General features: G+C 42.6%; 1 protein-coding gene across 4 annotated transcripts in view; it reads left to right on the top strand.

Annotated features, from left to right (window-relative positions):
- Positions 1-22,866, top strand: part of LOC116977834 (fizzy-related protein homolog) — a 41,565-nt gene that overhangs the window by 17,291 nt on the left and 1,408 nt on the right. For all 4 annotated transcript variants that reach the window (XM_033028641.1, XM_033028638.1, XM_033028640.1 and 1 more), the window contains 11 exons: positions 2,155-2,277; positions 4,259-4,322; positions 7,369-7,496; positions 8,822-8,904; positions 9,761-9,944; positions 12,277-12,342; positions 13,641-13,743; positions 18,197-18,381; positions 18,671-18,904; positions 20,181-20,285; positions 21,838-21,930. In XM_033028641.1, coding sequence (XP_032884532.1) covers positions 2,155-2,277; positions 4,259-4,322; positions 7,369-7,496; positions 8,822-8,904; positions 9,761-9,944; positions 12,277-12,342; positions 13,641-13,743; positions 18,197-18,381; positions 18,671-18,904; positions 20,181-20,285; positions 21,838-21,930 — 1,368 coding nt within the window. The remainder of the gene's footprint in view (positions 1-2,154; positions 2,278-4,258; positions 4,323-7,368; positions 7,497-8,821; positions 8,905-9,760; positions 9,945-12,276; positions 12,343-13,640; positions 13,744-18,196; positions 18,382-18,670; positions 18,905-20,180; positions 20,286-21,837; positions 21,931-22,866) is intronic.

Raw genomic sequence — 22,866 nt, 5'->3', positions numbered from 1 at the left:
TCTCTGGGATATATTATGCCTTGCACCATATAATTTCAAATCCTGTTTTTTTTTTTACTGTACCCTATGGCTATGGGTGAGTGGTGGAATATGGCGTTTGGGGACCAGCCCTCCCGTGTGACAGGGACACCCAACAGGTCCCACTTGGTCTAGTATATATTACTAAAACTCTCATTTTGTTTGTGATTCTGTTTGCGTGATCCCAGAACTATGCCAAAACAGTACACGATAATGCTACAATTTTTAGACCACCTTACTCGCAATTGTCTTGTGGTGTGTTTTTATCAAGTTTCGTTGAGATTGATAACCATATAACCATATAACAATTACAGCACGGAAACAGGCCATCTCGGCCCTACAAGTCCGTGCCGAACAACTTTTTTCCCTTAGTCCCACTGATCCCATTGATGTAATATTTTACAAGTTATTCACATTTTTAACTTCACAAAACCACGCTTTAAGAAAAATGACGTGAAGTTACAGTGGCAGTTACAGTTATGACATCACAATGGGATTGTAGCCCTGCCGTTACAATGTTGCAAATCCCAGAACACTAAGTCGTGGCAGCAAGTGCAATTGCATTTTTTTCCTGGCAGCAGGTGCAATTGCATTTTTTTTAAAAGTTTAAAAAGAGGGAGGGTGAATAAGGGGAATTGAGCCGCCCCTGCACAGTTGGGGGCTATGGGTGAGCGGTGGAATATTGCGTTGGGGGAATGGGTGAGTGGTGGAATATTGTGTTGGGGAACGGATTGCGTTAGGGGACCAGGCCTCCCGTGGGGCTATGAGTGAGTGGTCGAATATTGAGTTGGGGGAACGGGTTGCTTTGGGGGACCAGGCCTCCGGTGTGACAGGGACCCAACGGGTCCCACTTGGTCTAGTCCATACTAAATTTGATTCCATGTATTGTGCTGTAATCTCTGATTTCTTGTTTGCTGAAGATACTTGTATGTCGCTATGGTGTTTAACAGGGTTCTCACTAGCATTTGTCATTGCTCTATTTTTATCAATATTTTACACGATTCTATAACTCCGCATTCCCCAGCCACTTGCAATTGCCTTTAGTTCTGCTGGGTGTAACTGTTTACTCAGAACTGGAGATGTGAGTGGTTAAAGGAAGGGAAATGTTTATTTGAAGGCAGAAGTGAGCACCTTAATGGTTGCAATATAATGGGAAGGACTACGCTGGCCGCTTTTAACTTTCTCTCACACATCACCCATGACCCGAAGAATTGAATTTAGGGGTCAGGTTTATGGTAAACCCAGTTAAAAATAATTTGTGCTGTTTTAGTGCATATGTTAATAAAGCCGCAGGGGTAATTTATGGATAAATGTTCACGAAGATGATGCCAGGGATAAGATGCATAAGTTGTGAGAGGACGCTAAGAAATTAGGTCCTTTTCATTGCTTTTGGTTTAATTAACGTCAAGGAAGGGTATTTCACTTAGTATCCATTCTGTAGATTGTCCAACTTCTTGTGACCATTTCTACCTGGACCAATGTATTTCAATGAACAAGCATCTCAAGAAACAAAAGTATCACAGTAGTACCTACTGTGAATACAAAGCAGGTAAAGAGGCATTTGTGGAAAAAGAGACAAAATTGACGATGCTTCCTCAAAACAGATCCAGTTATTGATCTGCAAAGTTAATGTTATTTCTACAGATGCTGCCTGTTCTGTTGTGTATTTCCAGAATTGTGTGTTTTATCTCAGATTTTCAGCATCTGGAGTTTATTTTACCTTTGTGCTTTTTTTATAAAGATGCATCAGATGTACATGAAGATAAAGGTTAAAATTATGTAGGAAAAAAATGCACTAAATAAATATCTAAAATGAACATTGTCCCGGGGAAAGGCATGTATTATTTAGAACGATGAACAAGCTGCACCATTAATGTGAAGAAACCACATGCACGTTTAATGTTTAAGTATACTGTAGATGTTGGAAGATGTCACAAATTTGAAGGGATAAAAATATCTTTGCTAATGATTAATAATTCAATAGTTACACAATAATGTTGTCTGATTGTGTAATATGTTCAGTCATTGTTTAGTTCTTAAATAGCTTTTGTTTACGATGCTCAAGATTAGATGCATTTTAAGATTAGTTTATCTTCTTAAATATCTACTGCTGATGCAAACACTCTTTTTAAACAGGCTGCCTTGAGTACACGACATGTAACCTCAAACTCGCCAGCAACCCTTCCTCGCAAGACAGGCGACCGATTTATACCAACGAGAGCGAGTTCCAACTGGAGCATCAACTTCCATACTATAAATGTAAAATAATAATCGCTATGATTGTAGACTAATAGTAGCTGTTGTCACATTCTCCCAAATCCTTTGTTAACTAATGATGAGGATGTCAGGACTGATATTTGAGTATTTTGAGGGGGGAAATATTTCCGTGTCGGGTTGTGGACACGTTGAACTTGGCTGTGAAATCCATCCTATGGTAAATGTGGGAGGTGCCATTTTCATAGCAGTGCCCTGGGGAGTTTTGAGTATCTTGTTACTCTTGGGGGGGAAATTAAATGAACTGGGAATATTCAGCTGAACAATGGCAGATGGAACTTTCAACGTACAATTGCCCCTGTCCCACTTAGGAAACCCTGAACGGAAACCTCTGGAGACTTTGCGCCCCACCCAAGGTTTCCGTGCGGTTCTCGGAGGTTGCAGGTGGTAGCCGGAGGTTGCAGGTAGTGGAAGCAGTTGGGAGACTGACAAAAGCCTCCGGGAAACACCGAGAACCGCACGGAAACCTTGGGTGGGGCACAAAGTCTCCAGAGGTTTCCTAAGTGGGACAGGGGCATTATGGAATTTTCCATTTGTTGATGATTATAGTCGGAAAATTGCTGTCGGCACATGCAAAAAATTTCCATTAACTGCTACCTCTGAGGACCCAACTTGTTCAATGTCTTGTTTTAAAAAATCTTTCTTTTATTTTTCCACGAGATTTGATTTTTTATTGAGAGAGTTAAAGTATTAGATCCTGGTGAATTTAAATGAAGTGCAGGAAACATCACCCACTGCGTCAAATGGCAATCCATCAATTCCTCTACATAAGATAGACACAAAGCTGGAGTAACCCAGCGGGACAGGCAGCATCTCTAGAGAGAAGGAATGGGTGACGTTTACGGTTGAGACCCTTCTTCAGACTGATCAAGAAGGATCTTGACCCAAAACAAGATGCGGGTATTCATCAGTCACTGAAAGTAAGCATGCAGGTACAGCAGGCAGTGAAGAAAGCTAATGGCATGTTGACCTTCATAATGAGAGGAGTTGAGTATAGGAGCAAAGAGGTCCTTCTGCAGTTGTACAGGGCCCTGGTGAGACCACACCTGGAGTATTGTGTGCAGATTTGGTCTCCAAATTTGAGGAAGGACATTCTTGCTATTGAGGCAGTGCAGCGTAGGTTCACGAGGTTAATTCCCGGGATGGCGGGACTGTCATATGTTGAAAGAATAGAGCAACTGGGTTTGTATACCCGGGAATTTAGGATGAGAGGTGATCTTATTGAAACATATAAGATTATTAAGGGATTGGACAAGCTAGAGGCAGGAAGCATGTTCCCAATGTTGAGGGAGTCCAGAACCAGGGGCCACAGATTAAGAATAAGGGGTAGGCCATTTAGAACGGAGATGAGGAAACACTTTTTCACCCAGAGAGTTGTGAATCTGAGGAATTCTCTGCCTCAGAAGGCAGTGGAAGCCAATTGGATGCTTTTAAGAGAGAGTTAGATACTCTTAAAGATGGCGGAGTCAAGGGATATGGGGGCGAAGGCAGGAACGGGGTACTGATTGTGGATGATCAGCGACGATCACAGTAAATGGTGGTGCTGGCTCGAAGGGCCGAACCGCCTACTCCTGCACCTATTGTCTCCTGGGTCTATCTTCGGTTTAAACCAGCATCTGCAGTTCCTTCTTACACGATTCCTCTACGTAGATTGTGGGAATTATCCTGTGTCCCATGTTCATATTTAACAACCACGTTTCTGGGAAGGTGCAGAGAGAGTTTAGGTGCACTAGAAAATGCTGGGCAGGAAAAGGAAGGAACACATTGTCCTATAACCCATTGCGAAGGTTACCAGGGAAAGACATTCACAAGTTTATTAAAACATTTGATCCCTTAATTTTATTGCAATCTTGTACTATAATCCACTAGTAATTACATTCTGGATTAGCAGTACTGTGTTAATGATACATGTGGAGGGAAAATGTTCATTCAGTCGTGATTTTGCTGTATTTTTGGTCTTTATCAGGAAAATGGAAAATCCCCGAACCAGAATCGAAAAACAAAAGAAGCAAATTCTGACAATGGGAAAGGTACAGTACGTGTCTATGTTGTTGTCACCTTGTTGAACTTGAATGTCTCTTTACATTGGGTGTTGCTGTTTTCTGATTGTCGGGGCGTAAAAGGACTTTGTGATATAATGACCTAGAGTACAGTATGACCTGCCCAATGTCCTGTAAATGTGCCAACGTTTATAGATTTGAATAGAGAAAGGTTTATTATTGACTGGAATATATCGCATGCCTTTGTTTGATCTTCTGAACTTTGGAAGATGGAAGGTCGATTTGTCAAGTGGGAAATAACTCTGATTGAAGAAACTAAGAATATTCTAGCAGATAAATGAACCATTACTCTAGCAAAGCTGCCGTGATCTTCACATTCAGTTAACTCCCAGCCTTCTGTATGGTTTGTGTAACCTTTTACAACTTCTTAAAACTTGGGTCTACTTTCCTTATTTTAGGAAATTTAGGTCAACAATGATGTCATAACCATACAGCACAGAATGAGGCCTTTTGGCCCATAATGTCCATGCTCTCTGCATTGCTAAAAAAAAATGCATATCCTATCACCTTCAGTGAAGGTCACAAAAATAGTTTCCTCTTCAATTATTTTCAAGCTGTTTGTTTTCTTTCCATAATGCGATCTGGCACAATATTGTTACTTTTATAAGCAGAGATGATTCAGTAATAGCAAGACCAGAACAATTGAAATGTCCACTTGAATGCCAGTTGTTGTGGGAGCTCTGGTGCTTCCTTCATTTTGTGGAGGTCGTTGTCCCCATGTGATCCTAAGGTTTATGAAGGGGGTCTGCAGGTGCACTACATAGTGTGGTTCGTGACATCGGGAGCAATACACTGTGGAGCATGCTGGCACCAGGAGAAAGCTGAGCGTGCAGGAAAGACGAGCACACGAGTATTGTAGCTTTGTTTCAGGCCACGATCTTACTATGCATGGCATTACTGGAGATGCCATCATAGATATTTATCAATCACAAGTTAGGCCACCTCTTCCCAGATTTCAGTCATAATAGTGGATTTGGTACAATTGGATAGTTGATTGAAAAGTCCATTCTTCATTTGCATCTTAAATTTTTCTACAGTTATGTTTGTTCTTTATTCTATATAGAATGGTACACCTTCAGCCCACAATGTCTGTGCCGAACAAGGTGCAACGAAAACGTAATCTCATCTGCCTGCACATGATCTATATCCCTTCATTCGCTGTATTCTGTGTATGATCTTGGTTTCACTCCTTCCCTTCAGGTGTCATTTCCATGTTTGTGGTGTAATTTATAAATCCAGTATTTCACTCAAAATCAGTGCTGGTAATTTGGTACTTTAGTCAATGTCGTACCTATTTGTGAGCTTTATATCTTTCACCATCTCTGACTTACGAGCAATTGGCAATTTGAAGGAAATTTTTGCGTCTTATGCCCCTTGCCATGAATTATAACTTGCCCTCTGGCTGGCTGGTTTGATAAAGCAGAATCATAGAAACATAGAAAATAGGTGCAAGAGTAGGCCATTCGGCCCTTCGAGCCTGCACCGCCATTCAATATGATCATGGCTGATCATCCAACTCAGTATCCTGTACCTGCCTTCTCTCCATACCCCCTGATCCCTTTAGCCATAAGGGCCACATCTAACTCCCTCTTAAATATAGCCAATGAACTGGCCTCAACTACATTCTGTGGCAGAGAATTCCAGAGATTCACCACTCTGTGTGAAAAATGTTTTTCTCATCTCAGTCCTAAAAGATTTCCCCTTTATCCTTAAACTGTGACCCCTTGTTCTGGACTTCCCCAACATCGGGAACAATCTTCCTGCATCTAGCCTGTCCAACCCCTTAAGAATTTTGTAAGTTTCTTGGCTTTGTCTCTTTTTGCTCTGACTTTCTAGTGGGGGTTTATTTGTAGTTCTTACTGATTTCCCCATGGATCTGTTGTGTGAAATAAAATATATATATATATTTTTTGTTAACTCTCCCCTAACTCAATCTAATTAAAGAGTTCATTAGACATTCCGTATCTGGCAAGTGGAACTTTAGTTTAGTTTAGGGATACAGTTTAGAAACAGATCCTTTGGCCCATCGGATCTTCGCTGACCAGTGATCCCCATTCACTAACAGTATCTTACACACTAGGTATAATTTACAATTTTTACTGAAGCCAAATTAACCCACAAACCTGTACGTCTGGAGTGTGGGAGGAAGCCGGAGCATCTGGGGAAAACCCCTGCTCTCACAGGAAAAATGTACAGACTCCGTACAGACAGCACCCGTAGTCAGGACGGAACATGGGTCTCTGGTGCAGTAAAGCAACAACTCAATGTGGTGCATAAACCTCTAATTCAGTAACCTGGCTGCAAAATATGAAGAAGATCATGGAAAAGCCTGATCTCTCTTGTTCAGTCTCCATGTGGGAGTTGCTGAATAAAGATCATCATGCCAACATTAGCTGAATCTCTCTGCCAGCCCAGCCCAAATATTTTATTATTTACAGCATGTGGTCCTGATGCTGGCAAATAGGATTAGTGTGGATGGACAAAAAAGATCACCATAAACATGGTGAACCAAAGGGCCCGGTTCTGTGCTATACAACTTCATGACTCTAACTCATTTGGGAGGATTCTCCCATCTCGGTCAGCAGATTATGTATTCAAACCCTACTCTGGAGGTTTGAACACAATTTCTAGGTAGTATTAATAGAATTCATAACTGACGTGGATGCCACCTTGCCCAAGTCCCACCTTGCCTCTCAAAAAATCCATGAAATTATTGAGGAAGTTTGAGTGACCTAATGACCTGACCTATGCTTACCCTTGTCAACGTCACCAATAGATTATACACTCATTGTTTACTGCTATCGGTTTGAACACACGCTGAGAAGAATGGAGTCCTGATTTTCTTTCAGTCGTGGTGTATAAGTTACCAGGGGAGAGATTCACCATTGTGTTTAGATATTGATTCCAAATGGTGAATGAATTAACATGATGATTTGACATAAGATGAGTTGCAGTTATCCATGGTGATAACAGGGTAGTGGCATTGTTGTAATGAGAATTTCTTCCCCATTGGCAGATGGTGTGGCATATGCGGCCTTACTAAAGAACGAGTTACTGGGAGCAGGCATTGAAAAAGTAAGTGACCCACAAACTGAAGATCGGAGATTTCAAATGCCAATGCAGGAGCGACGCAATCTATTCAGAGTAAGTGAGCAAAGTGTTCGATAATTCCATTATTTATAGACTGGCTAAATTAGCCCCTTTGTCTCTGGTCAGCCAAATTGTACTGTGCAAAATTAGAAAATGTTTTCCTGAATTGTATTATTAAATATGACGGCTTTACAGCAGAGCTGTACCAGACAGCTGGCACTGGTTCTTAAACAGTCACCCCGTTGATGAATTATCTGCCCTGTCAGCCTTTTCTGCTCAGTTCTGATGCATCCACAATACCTTCTGGACTAAAGTGACATTTTTTGACTTCAAGTTACTTATATGTTTCTTATATATAATATTCAGACTGCCATTCAATCCAATGCTTCTAAATGCAGAATCTACAAATAACTACATCTGCCTGCACATTTTTTCTTTCTTTGCTGCTGTGATAGAAGGTCGTCGACCCGTGAGCAAAAATAAAGAAAGTGCTGGAGGAACTCAGTGGGTTAGGCAGCAGCTGTGAAGGGAATGGAGGGGGTGTACAAGAAAGAGAGAGAGAGAGGGGGGCGAGGTGGGGAGGAAGGAAGGTCGGAAGGTCAGCCCTCTGACAACATCGCCCAGCTGCCTTGGCCGTCCCTGTCCACCGCCAAGTGCCGCCACCAAAGGGGGAGGCAGTTGGGATCTCCTCCGCCAGGCAACAGCAAGGTGCGGGGCCGAGCGGTGCAGCTCAAAGATCCTATAGCTATAGGATCCTTGGTGCAGCTGCTTCAGACAGCGGAAGGAGGCCTCCCCCTCCCTCCTCCCTCCTCCCGGCCTCGGGGTGCGAGAGGGTTTGTTTTTAAAGAGGTTATCGCCGTTAGCAGCTTTGCAAGCAGCGGCCGCTATCGGGGTGGGCGGGGTGCGGGAGGAGGGTGTGGTGGAGCCGCTGCTGCTGCTGCTGCTGCTGCTGCTGTGCGGGGCCCGTCATTCGCTCTGCACCTAGTATCTTTGCCCCGCACGACAGCCGTCGCCGACACAAAACGTCACGTTCCTTTTCTCCAGAGATGCTGCCTGACCCGCTGAGTTACTCCAGTTTTTTGTGTCTATCTTCGGTATAAACCACTATCTGCAATGCCAAGCCGGGCAAAATGACTCTGCGTTTAGGTTGCCCGGCGGCACTATGGGTGGTCATTGGCACCTGGGCAACCGCTGATTTTGAGCCCTGATAAACCATTATTAATTTGGTTATTCATTATTGGTTCATTTTATTGATAAATGGTTACCGTGTGCAAGAATTTTACTTGTCAGTACTTATTTCTGCTTCAATACGTGTTGCTCATCGCAATAGCACGTGACTTTCAATCGAGCTTTAATCAGTGTATTGCATTATTTTGCAGTATGCCTTGAGTACGAAGAGATCTACTACTGAAAGTGGGAATGAGATTTCACCGTATTCATTATCCCCTGTCAGTAATAAAAGGTAGGTTATGAGCATTATTGACTCCTTGTTCAGTAATGTTTTCAAGAATAAAGACCTGTGCTTGTAGATTAACTTTGAAAACAAGTCGTTTCTCAACTAACAGCCTGATTCCATGTTCCCATGAGTCAAACATCCACTACTTTTTAAATAAGCATTTGTTTTTTAATGAGTACTCTCTAGTGGTGAAACATTCTTTTCAAGTGCTGAAAATTGAATTTCTTAAACTCCTTTTAGTCGCTTCCAACATGAACAATTGTAACAAATATTTATAGCCTACAAATGAAATTGAATCTTTTTAAGATGAAGTCAGCGTTTATTGAAGTAGTTCAGCTCCCTCTCGAATGCCAAGTGAACTGGAACTGCTACGGACAAATAGTTTCCGTGTCTGATGATTAGACATGCTTATTATATATATGTGATTGTAGAGTCAAGGATCTCCACGTTAAAAGGAATTGTTTTGTTAGCACTCATGCAGCACTTTACAATACTACACATTTTAAGGGAAATTCTACTGCCTATGATAGATATATTTCCTTCTCTTCTTAATATAGATCTTTATCTATTTCCACTCTTTCCAAAGTGCTAAATTATCTGTCTCATTCAATAGTTTTATTGTAATCGGTTCTCTTGGGCTCATTACTGTAGAGATCTCGGCAACCAACTCTGGAACATGTTATAAAATAGGTTGAGCCCATTGTGTTATGTTTCAAAACATAAAGGTTTTGTCAATGTTTTAAAGATTCTGGTCTGAATCAACCAAGACCGAATTTCCTTATTATCCCAAGATGCAATCAGCATACCAGACCTCTTAACTAACCACAAATATAACTTTCTGCATTCTACCCTTCTTGAACAGTCAAAAGCTATTGCGGTCACCACGGAAACCAACAAGGAAGATTTCAAAGATTCCATTTAAGGTTCTGGATGCTCCAGAATTGCAGGATGACTTTTACCTCAATCTAGTGGATTGGTCAGCAGCAAATGTCTTGAGCGTTGGTCTCGGTGCATGTGTTTACTTATGGAGTGCGTGCACCAGTCAGGTAAAGTGCAGCTTGGCTAAATTGTTACAGACTTATTAACTTTCTTGTATCTTTTCACATGAAATAGTATTTGAGCGTTCAAGAGAAAAGCTTGTCCTGCTGCAAGGGGTCATATTGTGCAGCTGCTCAACCAGCATTTCCTTAGCAACAGCAGAGGTCAGCATTTCATGCCAAGATGGCTGGACGATGTAGAGGCAGTCTGAAGAAAGCTCTTGACCCGAAACGTCACCCATTCCTTTTATCCAGAGATGCTGCCTATCCCACTGAGTTACTCCAGCATTTTATGTCTATCTTAGATGTATCTCAACCTCTCTTGATTGGAAAAAGTGCTGGAAATAAAAACGGAGAATACTGGAAACACTCAGCTAATCAGGCAGCATTTGTGGAAAGAGAAGCTTATTCTTTTTTGTGGTTTTTTTGAGTACGTTTGGGTGAATATTTTGTTGTCTGCCACAATGCATCTGGTCACACCATCCATGTATCATTTATACTGCTCTGTTAAGACTCAACTGTACCTTCCTAACAAAGATATATGAAATTTAGTTTCTTTAGTTTCTTAAGTTTTCTTTGCTTACCTCTTCCATGTTGCCATCTCTGTTGTCTTCACGTATAATCTACCTAAAGAACTGTTGCTGAGAACTGCAGATGGAGCCACTCTAGACCAGAATAGAGGATTCTTGCATTCACTGACAGAGGGTGCTAGCTTGCACTTGATATTTAGAGTGACACAGAAGTTTTCTGATGCAAGCCAAGGGGAAACGATTTCACTTGGCTTCTCTTCACAGCCAGGCAAGTAGATTATACGATTGTGAGCATTGTTTAATTTGTCACCACTTCCTCCAACATTTCTTGAACTGCGAGCCAGAATTAAATCCTCAAAGTTTGATAAGACAAAAGAAGCTGTGATGACCTGAGATTCGCCTGGAGCAGTGGCAGTGGTGTATAGGAGGGGTGATTTGATGGCAACACTAGATGTGGGCCATTTGATGGCAACACTAGATGACAGCCAGGCAACACTCCAACATTCGTGGATTAGGTGCATTGTAACAGCGCATGCAAAATTGCAGCCACCAATTACTGGTGAAAGACGAACACTAGATGAAACCTCTGTGCTCCTACTTGGTGGTTTAATGTCAATCTTGATGGCTCTGTGTTAATGTATTGCCGTGCTCTGTAAACTTCATAACTTCTTTTGTCTTGCCAAACTTGGAGGATTCAATTCTTGCTCGGTCCAAGAAATATTGGGGGAAGTCGTGACAAAATAAACAATGTTGCCTCCTTGGAGTCTGATATTCAAAATTGACATGGGTGCATTACCAGCAGAACCAGGAGCATGGGAATGAGCGAAGGTAACTCTGCTGACTGGGCTTTTTACAGAAGCAATTGAGCTCTCTTTGTGTCCAGAAACAACATTAACTCGCCATTGCTAATAGAGGTTCTTTAATGCAATTGTTTTTAATTGCTGCTTTTTGATTTTTTTTAAATCTATTTCTATGCAACATGACCTGCTTTTGTTTCTTAAATTCTAAATTGTCTGCCATTGCCTACAGTTTGAAGTTGAGATCTTTCTTGTCCCACCTATACTATTAACTAGCTGGCACAGGTAGAACTACTGTCTTGCAGCTCAAGTGACCCAGGATTGATCCAAATCTGTGTGGACTTTGCACACTTGCTTTACGACTCTGGGAATCCCCTAGGAGGTGCTCCAGTTTCCTCCAACATCCCAAGGATGTGCAAGTCGGTAAAGCAATTACTGTAAATTATCCCTAGTCTGGAGTGGTGGAGAATCAGGCTGAGGTTGATGGGCTTGTGAGAGATTAGGAGAATGAAAGGGGTGGGATTGCTCTGAGAGCCAGCGTAATTAAATGTTGGCCCAAATCAAATGCATTGCTGCGGACAACAAAATATTCACTCTTTGTGTTTATTGATTGTGCTGGACATTTTCCACTGCCCACAACAGTCCTCGTGTGTCCACTTCCTTTTACACATTTGTAAGGAAATATGGAAATGGATATGAATTCAAACTTTGTTTTCCAAGCATATTTTACCATTTATTTACAAACACAATCCCCTGTATTGTATGCTTGAGACATGATACAAGACTTGAGAAGACCTTGCATTTGGCCTGAATACATTACTGGTTGAATAAATCATGTGGCTTCTATCTAATAAAGGATTCTGGTCTTTTGGGACAATTGTTCTGCAAAGGGCACCCAAGCACGTCTGTTAAATTGGGAGTTGGGGAGGAAACATTGATTTATCGAGGGGCTGGATCATGTCTTTATTTAAAGAGAAAGCAGAGCTAATTGTGTTTTACCTTTTTGTTTCCTAGGTAACAAGGCTATGTGACCTCTCCATAGATGGAGACTCTGTTACATCTGTTTGTTGGAATGAGAGGGTGAGTGTAATCAGGCGCATGGTCATTGTTTGCGGCATTCAATTCCTGTTCTGCTCACTGATCAAATGTTCAATGAGAGTAGATTTTATGGCACGGTTATTTTCTGATATTGATTTTTTCCCCTCTGAAATTAATTCTTATATAAATATTGTGAAATATTCTGTTTTGCCCATTCACTTTAATCAATTGGCTGTACCATGGATGATTTCCAATCTGTGCAAACAGTTAAGTGTCACTTAGTCACTTAAATTGCTGACTCTGAAAAAGAATAGAAAACTAGAAACTTGGACTTAAATAGAGAATATGTGAGCTGTTGTGTGAGGCAGCATTTGAATGCAGATGATATTTTCATGGAATGACTTGCTGTGCACATTTTGTAATTAATGTTTAGTTTAGAGATACATTGTGGAAATAGGCTCTTCGGCCCACCGTCCTTCCTGACCAACACTAGTTCTATTCTACACAGTCGGGACAATTTATAGAAGCCAATTAACCTACATGTCTTTGGAATGTGGCAGAAAACCAGAGCACCCAGAGAAAATCTAGTGGTCACAAGGAGAACGTCCCAACTTCGTACAGACAGCACCCATAGTCAGGATCGAATCTGGGTCTCTGGCGCTGTAAGGCACCAACTCTACCACTGCGCCACTGTGCTGCGCCTGATGGAATTACTGTTGACTAAGTTGAATGCAAAGGCCAAGAGGGTACTCTAAATATAATGACCAAATGATGTGTGAGCAATTTCTGCAGGGGTAGAAGATTGGGCAGTGGTGTACTGAGTGTTTCTGTAAAGCATAGAGATATATTTACTTCTTCCTTTCATCCCTCCCTTCATTCTGGCAAGATGCCTGATCCACTAACTTGGTCACAATTTCTCTCTGCCCTGATTTTCAGCCCTCATTACCATTGCTATGCATCTTGAATGGGGAGTAAATTATGGGAACTTCCATCTATTGCGGTCCAACAGACAGGACCAGGTCTTTGGTTGGCATATTTGTGCAATTAGTAAACTGCTGCCTCCCAACTATTGATTTTGGGGGTTGCTTTGATGCTCTCCTGTGATGCTCTCTGTGTGGAAGTTGCTTGTTCTTCCTGGGGCTGCATATGCTCCAGTCTCCTCCCATATTACAAAGATATGCTCGGTAGGTTAACTGGCCATTGTGGTTTACCTCCTGTGTGTAGGCAGATTGTAGTGTCAATGGCAATGTCGGAAGATTAACATGGATTTGGCCCAAGGGCCTGTTTCTGTGCTCTATTGTTATGATTGATAAGGTAAAATATTCTTTTAACATATTCAGGGGAGCTTTGTGGCTGTGGGCACCCATAAAGGGTATGTGCAGATCTGGGATGCAGCGGCTGGGAAGAAGCTGACTTCTCTCGATGGACATTCCGCCAGAGTTGGTGAGTACTCGCTACATGCTGGTCAATAGTTTGAAATGGAAGTGTGGGAGTATAGATATTATTAGATGGTACAGACGTCAACTAAAGTGATTACCAATATCTTATAATGCTCCTGAAATATTTGTGGTTTGAACATGTCTTTGTTTGCAGTTTGGGTTCTGTAACTTGCCATGTATCTTAAAACAATTAAGACATTCAGTGGTAAGAACATAACAGCTCCTCGACTTCAGTGGAGTAATAGTAATCTTCAGATCCCATTTCTACCCCCCACTTCCCCCAGGGGTCAGTTGAAAATTTCAGTGTAAAAATGAATGGATTCTAGCTAGGCAAGGTTTACAGAAGGGACCAAATGAACTACCTCTGTTTCCGCATGCCCAAAATAATAGTTTGTTTTGATATCCCACCATTGTGAGATTTTTAATTGTCTTGTGTAACCTTGAATGGAAGAGGGAAGTGCAGCTGATATTTAACAATATATTCTGCAAACTGAGTGAGATGTAAGAAATGGAGAGGTTTGTGTTTCTATACCAACTTTATATCTCTAAGAAATCTTGAACAAATGACGTGCAGTCATAGTTGTTGGGAACAACAATGTTGCAGGCAGGCAGTTTGTAATGATAATAATCTGATTTAATATATATATTACTAGACCAAATGGGGCCCATTGGGTCCCTGTCACACGGGAGGGCTGGATCCCAAATGCAATATTCAACCATTCACCCATAGCTCCCAACTGCGTGGCGTGGCTGACGGGTTCCCGTTGTGATGCGAGTGAAGGCTCTCCCCAACTGTGCCTCACCATCCCTCTTCCTAACCCGATCCTCCTCCATTTCCCCTTTCACCCTACTCCCTCCCCCTACACCCTCACCCTTTTCTCCCCTCCCCTCCTCACCTCTCCCTCCCTCCATAACCCGCTCGTTGCAGCGGCTCCTACAGCCTGTCTGTCTTTTTTTTATTTTTGTCTAGTTAAATGTGTTTGTGTTTTTTTAAGCTTGGTTTTAAATGTGTATATGTGGGGGGCGGGGGGGGGGAGGGGGAAACCGTTTTAAATCTCTTCCCTGTCCGGGAGAGCCGACCTTTTCCCTGTCGGGTCTCCGTTGTCGTTGGGGCCTAGCACCGTGGAGCGGCCTCCAACCTGAACGACCCGGGGGCTCGGGAGACTGCGGATCTGCGGACTACTCACCATCATGGGGCTGGCCGGCCTCGGAACGTGGGGAGCGGTGGTGACTTACTGCTGCGACTCGACTCCTGGGGCTCGGAGGCTCCAGCAACGCAGCCGCAGGTCCGGTGGACGGACATCGGGAGCTCGCGGGTCCGGGTGGAGAGAGAGACCGCTTCCCGGAGCTCCCGCAACGCGACTTCTCCAGCCCGTGTCGCGGGGTTGGAACGACCCGGACCGGGACCGTACATTACCCGGCACGGCTTCATGGCCGTGGGACTCACCATCACACGCTGGGGCTCCGACCTTGTACTTTCAGACCAGGAGCGGGGCCGTAAATCGCCCCGCGCGGCCTAAAATGGCCGTGGGACTTATCATCACCCGCCTGGAGCTTGGACATCGGGAGAGAAATTGAGAGCAGGGGAGAGAAAAGACTTTGCCTTCCATCACAGTGGGTTCACTGTGATGGATGTTTGTGTGAACTTAATTGTGTGTATGTCTGTAGGACATTGTTTTTGTTTGTATGGCTGTGGAAACAAAATTTCGTTTGAGTCTCACTGGGGCTCAAATGACAATAAATTTGTATTGTATTGTATTGTATAACCCCTCTCACTTCCCTACTCCCCTCCTCTCTCTCTATCTCCCTGCTCCCCCACTCCTCACCTCTCTCCTATCCCACTCCCCCACTAAACACAATGTTTAAATAACATTTCTCCTCCTCCCCTCCCCCACTCTCCTTATAACAATGTAACAAATCTCTCAATGCACTGGGTGGAACACTGATGACGGGCAGTTTATGTAAATGAGATCCCATTGTGACATCATATGCTGCTAACTGCCAATGGAACACTGCTGAGGGGCAGTTTATGTAAATGAGATCCCATTGTGACATCATAGCTGCTAACTGCCACTGCAACTTCAAGTGATTTTTTTTCAAACTGGATTTTGTAAACTTAAAAATGCCAATAACGTAAAATATAACACCAATCTGAACAAAACTTGATTAAAAACACACCACATGGCAATTGTGAGTAAGGTGGTCCAAAAATTGTAGCGCTATCGCGTACCGTTTTGACGTAGTTCCAAGAGCACATGGGCACGCACGCAGACAGAATCACAAACCGGATGAGAGTTTTAGTAATATACTAGACCAAGGGAGACCCGTTGGGTCCCGTCCCCTCAAGGCGCGGTTGCGGGGGGAGGCCTGCGGCGTCACACACACACACTAACCACCCCACACACACACGGGGGGGGGGGTGAGGGGGGGGAGGGAGAGAGGGGGGGGGCGAGAGGGAGGGGGGAAAGTGAGAGGTGGAGGGGGAAGGGGAGAGGGGAAGGGGGGAGAGTGGAGATGGAGAGAGAGAGGAGGGGAGAGGAGTGGGGAGAGAGAGGAGGGGCGAGTGGGGGAGGAGGGTGGAGGGGAAAGAGGGGGATAGTAGGGAGGGGGTGCAGAGGGAGGGAGTGGAGGGGGAGAGAGGAGGTGGGGAGAGAGGTGGCCCGACTCTCTGGAAACTCAGAGCGGGTTGCAGCGGGGGGAGGAGCAGGATAGGAGCGGTTAGCAGCAGAGGGGGCGGGGAGAGGCGTGACTTCACTTGCAGCGCAGACCCTGAGGAGAAAGTTCTTCAAAAGCTCGTGAACGCATGTGAGTGCCGGAGACCTCCGGTGACCTCGGGATCTGCAGAACTTGCTCGTTCTTTCTACACCTTTTGAAGAACGGGGAGGGGGGGGAGGGGTGGAGGTGTTGACGTAACTTGTGGAAAGCAGTGCGCCTACTCGTTGACAGCAGCTGCTTTAATCCAAAGTCCGGGGGGGGGGGGGGGCTGGGCCTCGAGACAGGTGGGCCACGAGCAAAGGCATTGTGACGTCATCAGCTGGACAGCGATTAGATTTGGAGAAAAAAAAGTCAGATTGGTGGACAAGTTTAGTAAAAAAAACTCGGGAAATAATTAACCAAATTTACAGATGAGGGGATTTTGAAATCATGAGGTAAATCTTCACCGGAATATGTAAGAATTTCACCGTTTCGGCGTCGGGTTTTCGAGGAGAAGTGAATCAAAGGCGAAATCACACACACAGACACACAGACACACACACACACACACACACACACACACACACACACACACACACACACACACACACACACACACACACACACACACACACAGACACACACACAGACACACACACACACACACACACACAGACAGACACGGACACACACACACACACACACACCCCCCCCCCACCACCCCCACCACCACCACCCCCTCCCCCCCCCCCCCCCCCCACCCCACACACCTAGACCAAGTGCAGACCCGCTCCCCCAACGCGTGTTTGCCTTTTAATCCACAGCGGAAAAGGGGGCGGGGTCAGGAGGCAGGTGTGCCTGGATTGGTGGGCATGTGGGCATGTGGGCATTGTGACACCAGCAGCTGGCAAGCGGCGATTATATTTTAAAAAGTTCGTTTTGTGAACAACTTTATTCAAAATCTGAGGAAATAATTGACCGAATTTAGAGAGGAGTGCATTTATGAAATGATAAATTAAATCCCTACTGAAATTGTAAAAGTCTCCGCATTTTTGCGTCTGGTTTTCGAGGAGATACGTTTCAAAGGCAAAATGACATACACACACACACACAGTTTTTAAAAGTATATAGATGTGATGATAATATATAGAATATATATATAATATGATAATATATAGAATATATATATTATATAATATTAATTAATATTATTGAATATTATATATATACTATATGTATGTCAATACTTGATGTAAATATTGTCGCAAAGGTAGTCTATACTATGCAGATTAAAGTTTTTTCTTTAATGCTAGAATCCACCATTAATAGATTGCCGAAGAAGAGCGAGCAAAGGTCATTATTTATAGTTGTCCCCATTGTGTTCTAAAGTTTAAGAGTTCACGGTTGACAATAATTGCTTATAATGTAAATTTATGTTTACACTATTAATGAATGCAAATCTATTGATTGTTTCATGAACACATTGCACAGTAAAGAGGAAATTAAGACAATCTGTTAACCTATGTTATATGTACTACAGGCTGATGTATTTTGATCATCTTCAACCCTGTCTGCTAATTTTCATTGTTACATTACAAGATCACCATCATAAAGTTTTGGTGACCTGTTAACTTTGTGTAAAATGAGGCTATTATCGTTTAAATATTTCAGAATATTTCTGAAATGCCAGTGTTGAAGGGCTGAAGCGGTCATTTATACAAACACTATTTTAATGCATTCTTGCTGTGTTGCTTAATGTGCAGGTGCTTTGGCCTGGAATGCTGATCAACTCTCATCAGGTAGTCGAGACCGTCTCATTCTTCAGAGAGACGTGCGAACACCCCCACTTCAGTCGGAGCGCAGGTTACAAGGTCACAGGCAGGAAGTTTGTGGGTTAAAGTGGTCTCCTGATCACCAGCACCTGGCCTCTGGGGGCAATGACAACAAGGTACCTGACACCTGTTCCAATGACATCTAGGATGGTTTCAATTGTCACATTGTAAACATGAATGCAGCAGGGACTTGCATACCAAGTAATAAAATGAATGGATTTCAAATTCTGGGAAGTTGAAATGGTGCGTGGTGTTAAATTACATTTCTGCTGACTATGAGCAAATGGAGGGAGTGGGTGGAAGTTCTTTTGGAATTTGTCCAATTATTTTATGATATAAATAGGTTTTTGAGAGTATTTGAATATACCTGTTCCATCGTGTTATTGCTGCAACTTTATCTTTCAGCTATTTGTGTGGAACAATTCCAGTCTGAGCCCAGTCCAGCAATATACAGAACATTTAGCTGCTGTAAAGGCCATTGCCTGGTCCCCCCATCAGCATGGGCTGCTGGCTTCAGGAGGGGGCACTGCCGATCGCTGCATCCGGTTCTGGAACACACTGACCTGTCAGCCGCTGCAGTGTGTTGACACAGGCTCCCAGGTCTGCAACCTTGCCTGGTCGAAGCACGCAAACGAACTGGTGAGCTTCTCAAACCAAGCCTTGTGACAAATTGAATCTGCGGTGTGTTTATAATCCAGTAATGGATGCGCGGGTCACATCAGCTTAGAAAGGAAATTATGGTCCAGGTTGTTTTCTCTGAAACTTCCACTTGCATTGCTGGCTTCCTGTTGCCTGAAGATATTTTGGAATAGACTTATTATTACTGTTATATATTCAGTCCTTTTTAATTTACTTTTTGCCCTTCTGAGGGGAGCACACCAGATGTCGTTTACATTTGTGGCAGACAGTTTAGTTTAGAGATACAGCATAAAAACAGGCCCTTTAGCCCACAGAGTCTGTGCCGACCAGCGATCCCCATGCACTATCCTACACACTAGGGACAATTTACAATTCTTACCGAAGCCAAATTAATCTACAAACCTGTACATCTTTGGAGTGTGTGGGGGGGGGGGGACACCACTCAGTCACAGAGGGAATGTACAAACTCCGTACAGAGTGCACCCATAGTCAGCATCGAACCCTGGTCTCTGATGTTGTAAGGCAACAACTTTATCGCTGTGCCACTCACTTCATTAGCCTCATAGCACAGGAAGTGGCTACTTAGCCCATTGAGCTGATGCTAGCTTTGTGGTTTCCAATCAGTCCTTTACCCAACCTCTTTGTTCGCATATGTATGGACTACATCGAGGAAAGCCAAGCAGTCACAGGGGGAGCAGACAGACTCTACACAGTCTCACTGGGGCTGTGCAGCAGCTGTGCAATGTTATGCCAGATCTGATTATGAATTTACATTAGTGCCCAGCTATCAATGGCAGAGTTCAGGGCATTTTGGATATCAAACTTGGGATTTTAACAAATTCTTTTCTCTCTTTCCCTCTTCCCCTCGGAGGAAGAACATTATCTTGATGCTTTGTAGCAGCGGGTGGCCATATCCCATTAGATAACGTGAACATTTTTTTTTAAAACTGTAGGTGCTGAAAACAATGAGCAGGTCAAACATCATCTGTGGAAAGAAAAGTTAATGTTTTAGTTCCAGCATCTTTCATCAGAAGTGGGGGTAAAAGCTTTGGGTAGCAATAAGTTTCTCCTTGTTCTATTCATCCCTTCCCCAATTTCTCTGATAGCGATTGTCCAGTTCTGGATATGACTGCAGCTCATGGAGCACAAGTGTTTATAATTGTACCTTAAAGAGAAGATCAGTGGTCGTCAAGCAGCTACAATTAATTTATTCTGTACTAAAGCTTATAATTGCATTAACGTGCAACTTTTGTTCTGATACTGCCTTGTTTTGCAGGTTAGTACACACGGCTATTCCCAGAATCAGATCTTAGTGTGGAAGTATCCATCCTTAACGCAAGTTGCCAAACTAACAGGGCATTCATATAGAGTGCTCTACCTGGTACGTGTTTTAATGCTGTAAATAGTTTTAGAGTTTGCCTCCAGTGCTGTAGATTCTTTAGTAATTTAGTTGTTACTGGGCAAAAAATGCAACATTTATAGGTGTAGATTGTCACCAAGTGACTAACTCAGATAATGTTTTGCATTTCCTTAAGAATACCTGAAGGGAAGTGCAGCATTCTCAGTCTGTATGCTGCAACTTCTCATTTGAAACTTATCGGAAAACCTAAAGCACTGACACTTCCCATTGATTATTTTCCACTGTAAAATCAATAAGGTATCTTCAGGAAGTTTTAAATTGTGCAAATGTTAAATTTTACAGTCTGATTGAACAAGAGTAATGTTGTGGTCTTCAATTTCACAAAGTGATGATGTCTACTTCAGTTCTTTAATGTTCCTCAAGTCCTATTGTTTTGATTGAAAATCTTGTACGGTGTCTGAGAGATAAATTTTGATCTATCGATTGTGACTGGAACATCTTTTACTGGCACAAGATTTCAGCGTTTACATAATTTATACAAAGATTATTTGCACACAAGTAAATCATGCAATAGTTTTGTTTTAATCTCCAATGGCTTTTTTTAAACAATTTACATTAAAAAAAAAAGATATATTAAGAAATCAAGTAACTTCACACTTGTCTTTTCAAATTCCTGAACAGCCTTCTATCACTGCCTTATCTATAGGCAGAGAGCAATTCCTCACTAGAATTAATTTTATAACTAACACGCTTGCAAATTATTTTCAAAGCTGGGTCCTCGCATGGACTTCTGAAAGTCAGGCTGAAGGGGGCACTCTCAGTCAGTGAGCAACAGATTTCTAGTTTGAGTGTGGCGACTGTTTCAAATTAGTGTTTCTGTCAATGCCTTTATTTTAAAATCAGATTTTCCCCTGCATTCGCCTCATTAAATTACTGATGTCCTTATCATTCAAAACACATCCAGTTCAAGACCCAGAGGATTAATGCACCACTCCCTACTTTTGCAAACTAAAGTTAGTCATTTAAAAACATAATTACAAAATCCAAAACATTATTGGTGGATGAGTCAAAGTACAGGAATAAAGAGCTAATTTGTACCAAGCCATTTCAACGGGATCAGGTCGTAGAAAAGGTGTTTTAAACATATTACAAAATCAGTGACAGAATTGTCAGTGACTTTTCAAGCTAAGGGTTGAAGGGTTTAGTTGTACAAGGCTTGCTGAAGAGTTTTGAGGAAACTAAGATAAATAATTCAACAAAGGGCACCCAGAGGGTAGGTTTTCTTCTGCTGTGGAAAATGGGTGGTAAAATAGTGGTCTCCTGTTAACATAAGGTTTTATATTTGCATATCTAACCATAATATCCATTAGGGCAGTACACAGATCCAATACACAGATCCTAAAATTATACAGGAGATCCAGTTGTATTTCTGACCTTCACATGCAGCATCCAACCAGTCTCCTGTTAAAGTCATGGTGGGGCTATTGCCCATGAGTTCCTATTGTCCATATATATGCACATGCACACTTTCTATTTATGGGTTAGAATGATTTCACCTTTCATTGATCTTTAGGCTATATCACCAGATGGAGAGGCTATTGTGACAGGCGCAGGAGATGAAACTTTACGGTTTTGGAACGTTTTCAGTAAAACCCGCTCTACAAAGGTACCAAGTGTTTTTACACTATTTGCTGGAAAACAATGATTTATTTTTGAGGGAAAAGCTTTGGTAATCAGTTGTGGAAAATATACTTTTTGTTCCTTTTACAACATTTCAAAATGCTTGAACTGTTGTCTCTTTTTTGCATCAGTTTGATTCTAACATTGAATTGCACTTGTTTGTGTTATTACATACAGCAGAATAGTAATCACCAGTCTGATTTGGGATTAAGTCATTAAAAAGATCTTAAAACTGGGGAGGCATAAGCTGTCCCTCATTTCAAATCCAGTGTAGTTGTGACATCCTGCTTTAAGATTAAATATAAATCTCTATAGTTGTACCTTTTTCAGCCTCCATGTCCCACATTACTTCACAAGAAATGGAGCAATTTCTGAAAGTCTAGTTAATTAATGGGGGAAATAGGTTAGAAAAGTGCACACAATAAAATCCTACAATCAGCTCGCAACAAAACCTTGAATTTTGTTGAAACAGTGATTTCCTACCCCCTCCAAACTCTAATTCATCTCTCTCACCCATTTTGATTCTCATCCACAAGGCCCTGTGCAGAGCAGCACATGCTACAAGTAAACTGCCTTACTATCACTATGGAGCCAAGCATCACTATTGTTTATTAACACTCCTGTGAAAGCCTTGGGTTATTTTTAAAGTGACAAATAAAACTGGAACTGGAACAACTTCATGGAACCACAAACATTTGCAATACAAGGACCATACACAGGAGGCTACTGAACCTTCACAGATACAGTGTGATAACAGAAAGATCATTTGGACAAATATACTTCCAAGCTTTCCCTTTGTGGCCCTGATCTGTTAGTGATGTTGGTGTTCTCCCTGTAGTTCCAAACACAATTATGTAGCTGTTTATCACCCAGACCTTAAGCATTGCCTGCACTTGTCCTGACCGACAAAATTACTCAAGAT

Source organism: Amblyraja radiata, chromosome 10 (assembly GCF_010909765.2).
Source record: "Amblyraja radiata isolate CabotCenter1 chromosome 10, sAmbRad1.1.pri, whole genome shotgun sequence".
NCBI lineage: Eukaryota > Metazoa > Chordata > Chondrichthyes > Rajiformes > Rajidae > Amblyraja > Amblyraja radiata.
This window is presented reverse-complemented; position numbering and strand designations above follow the sequence as displayed.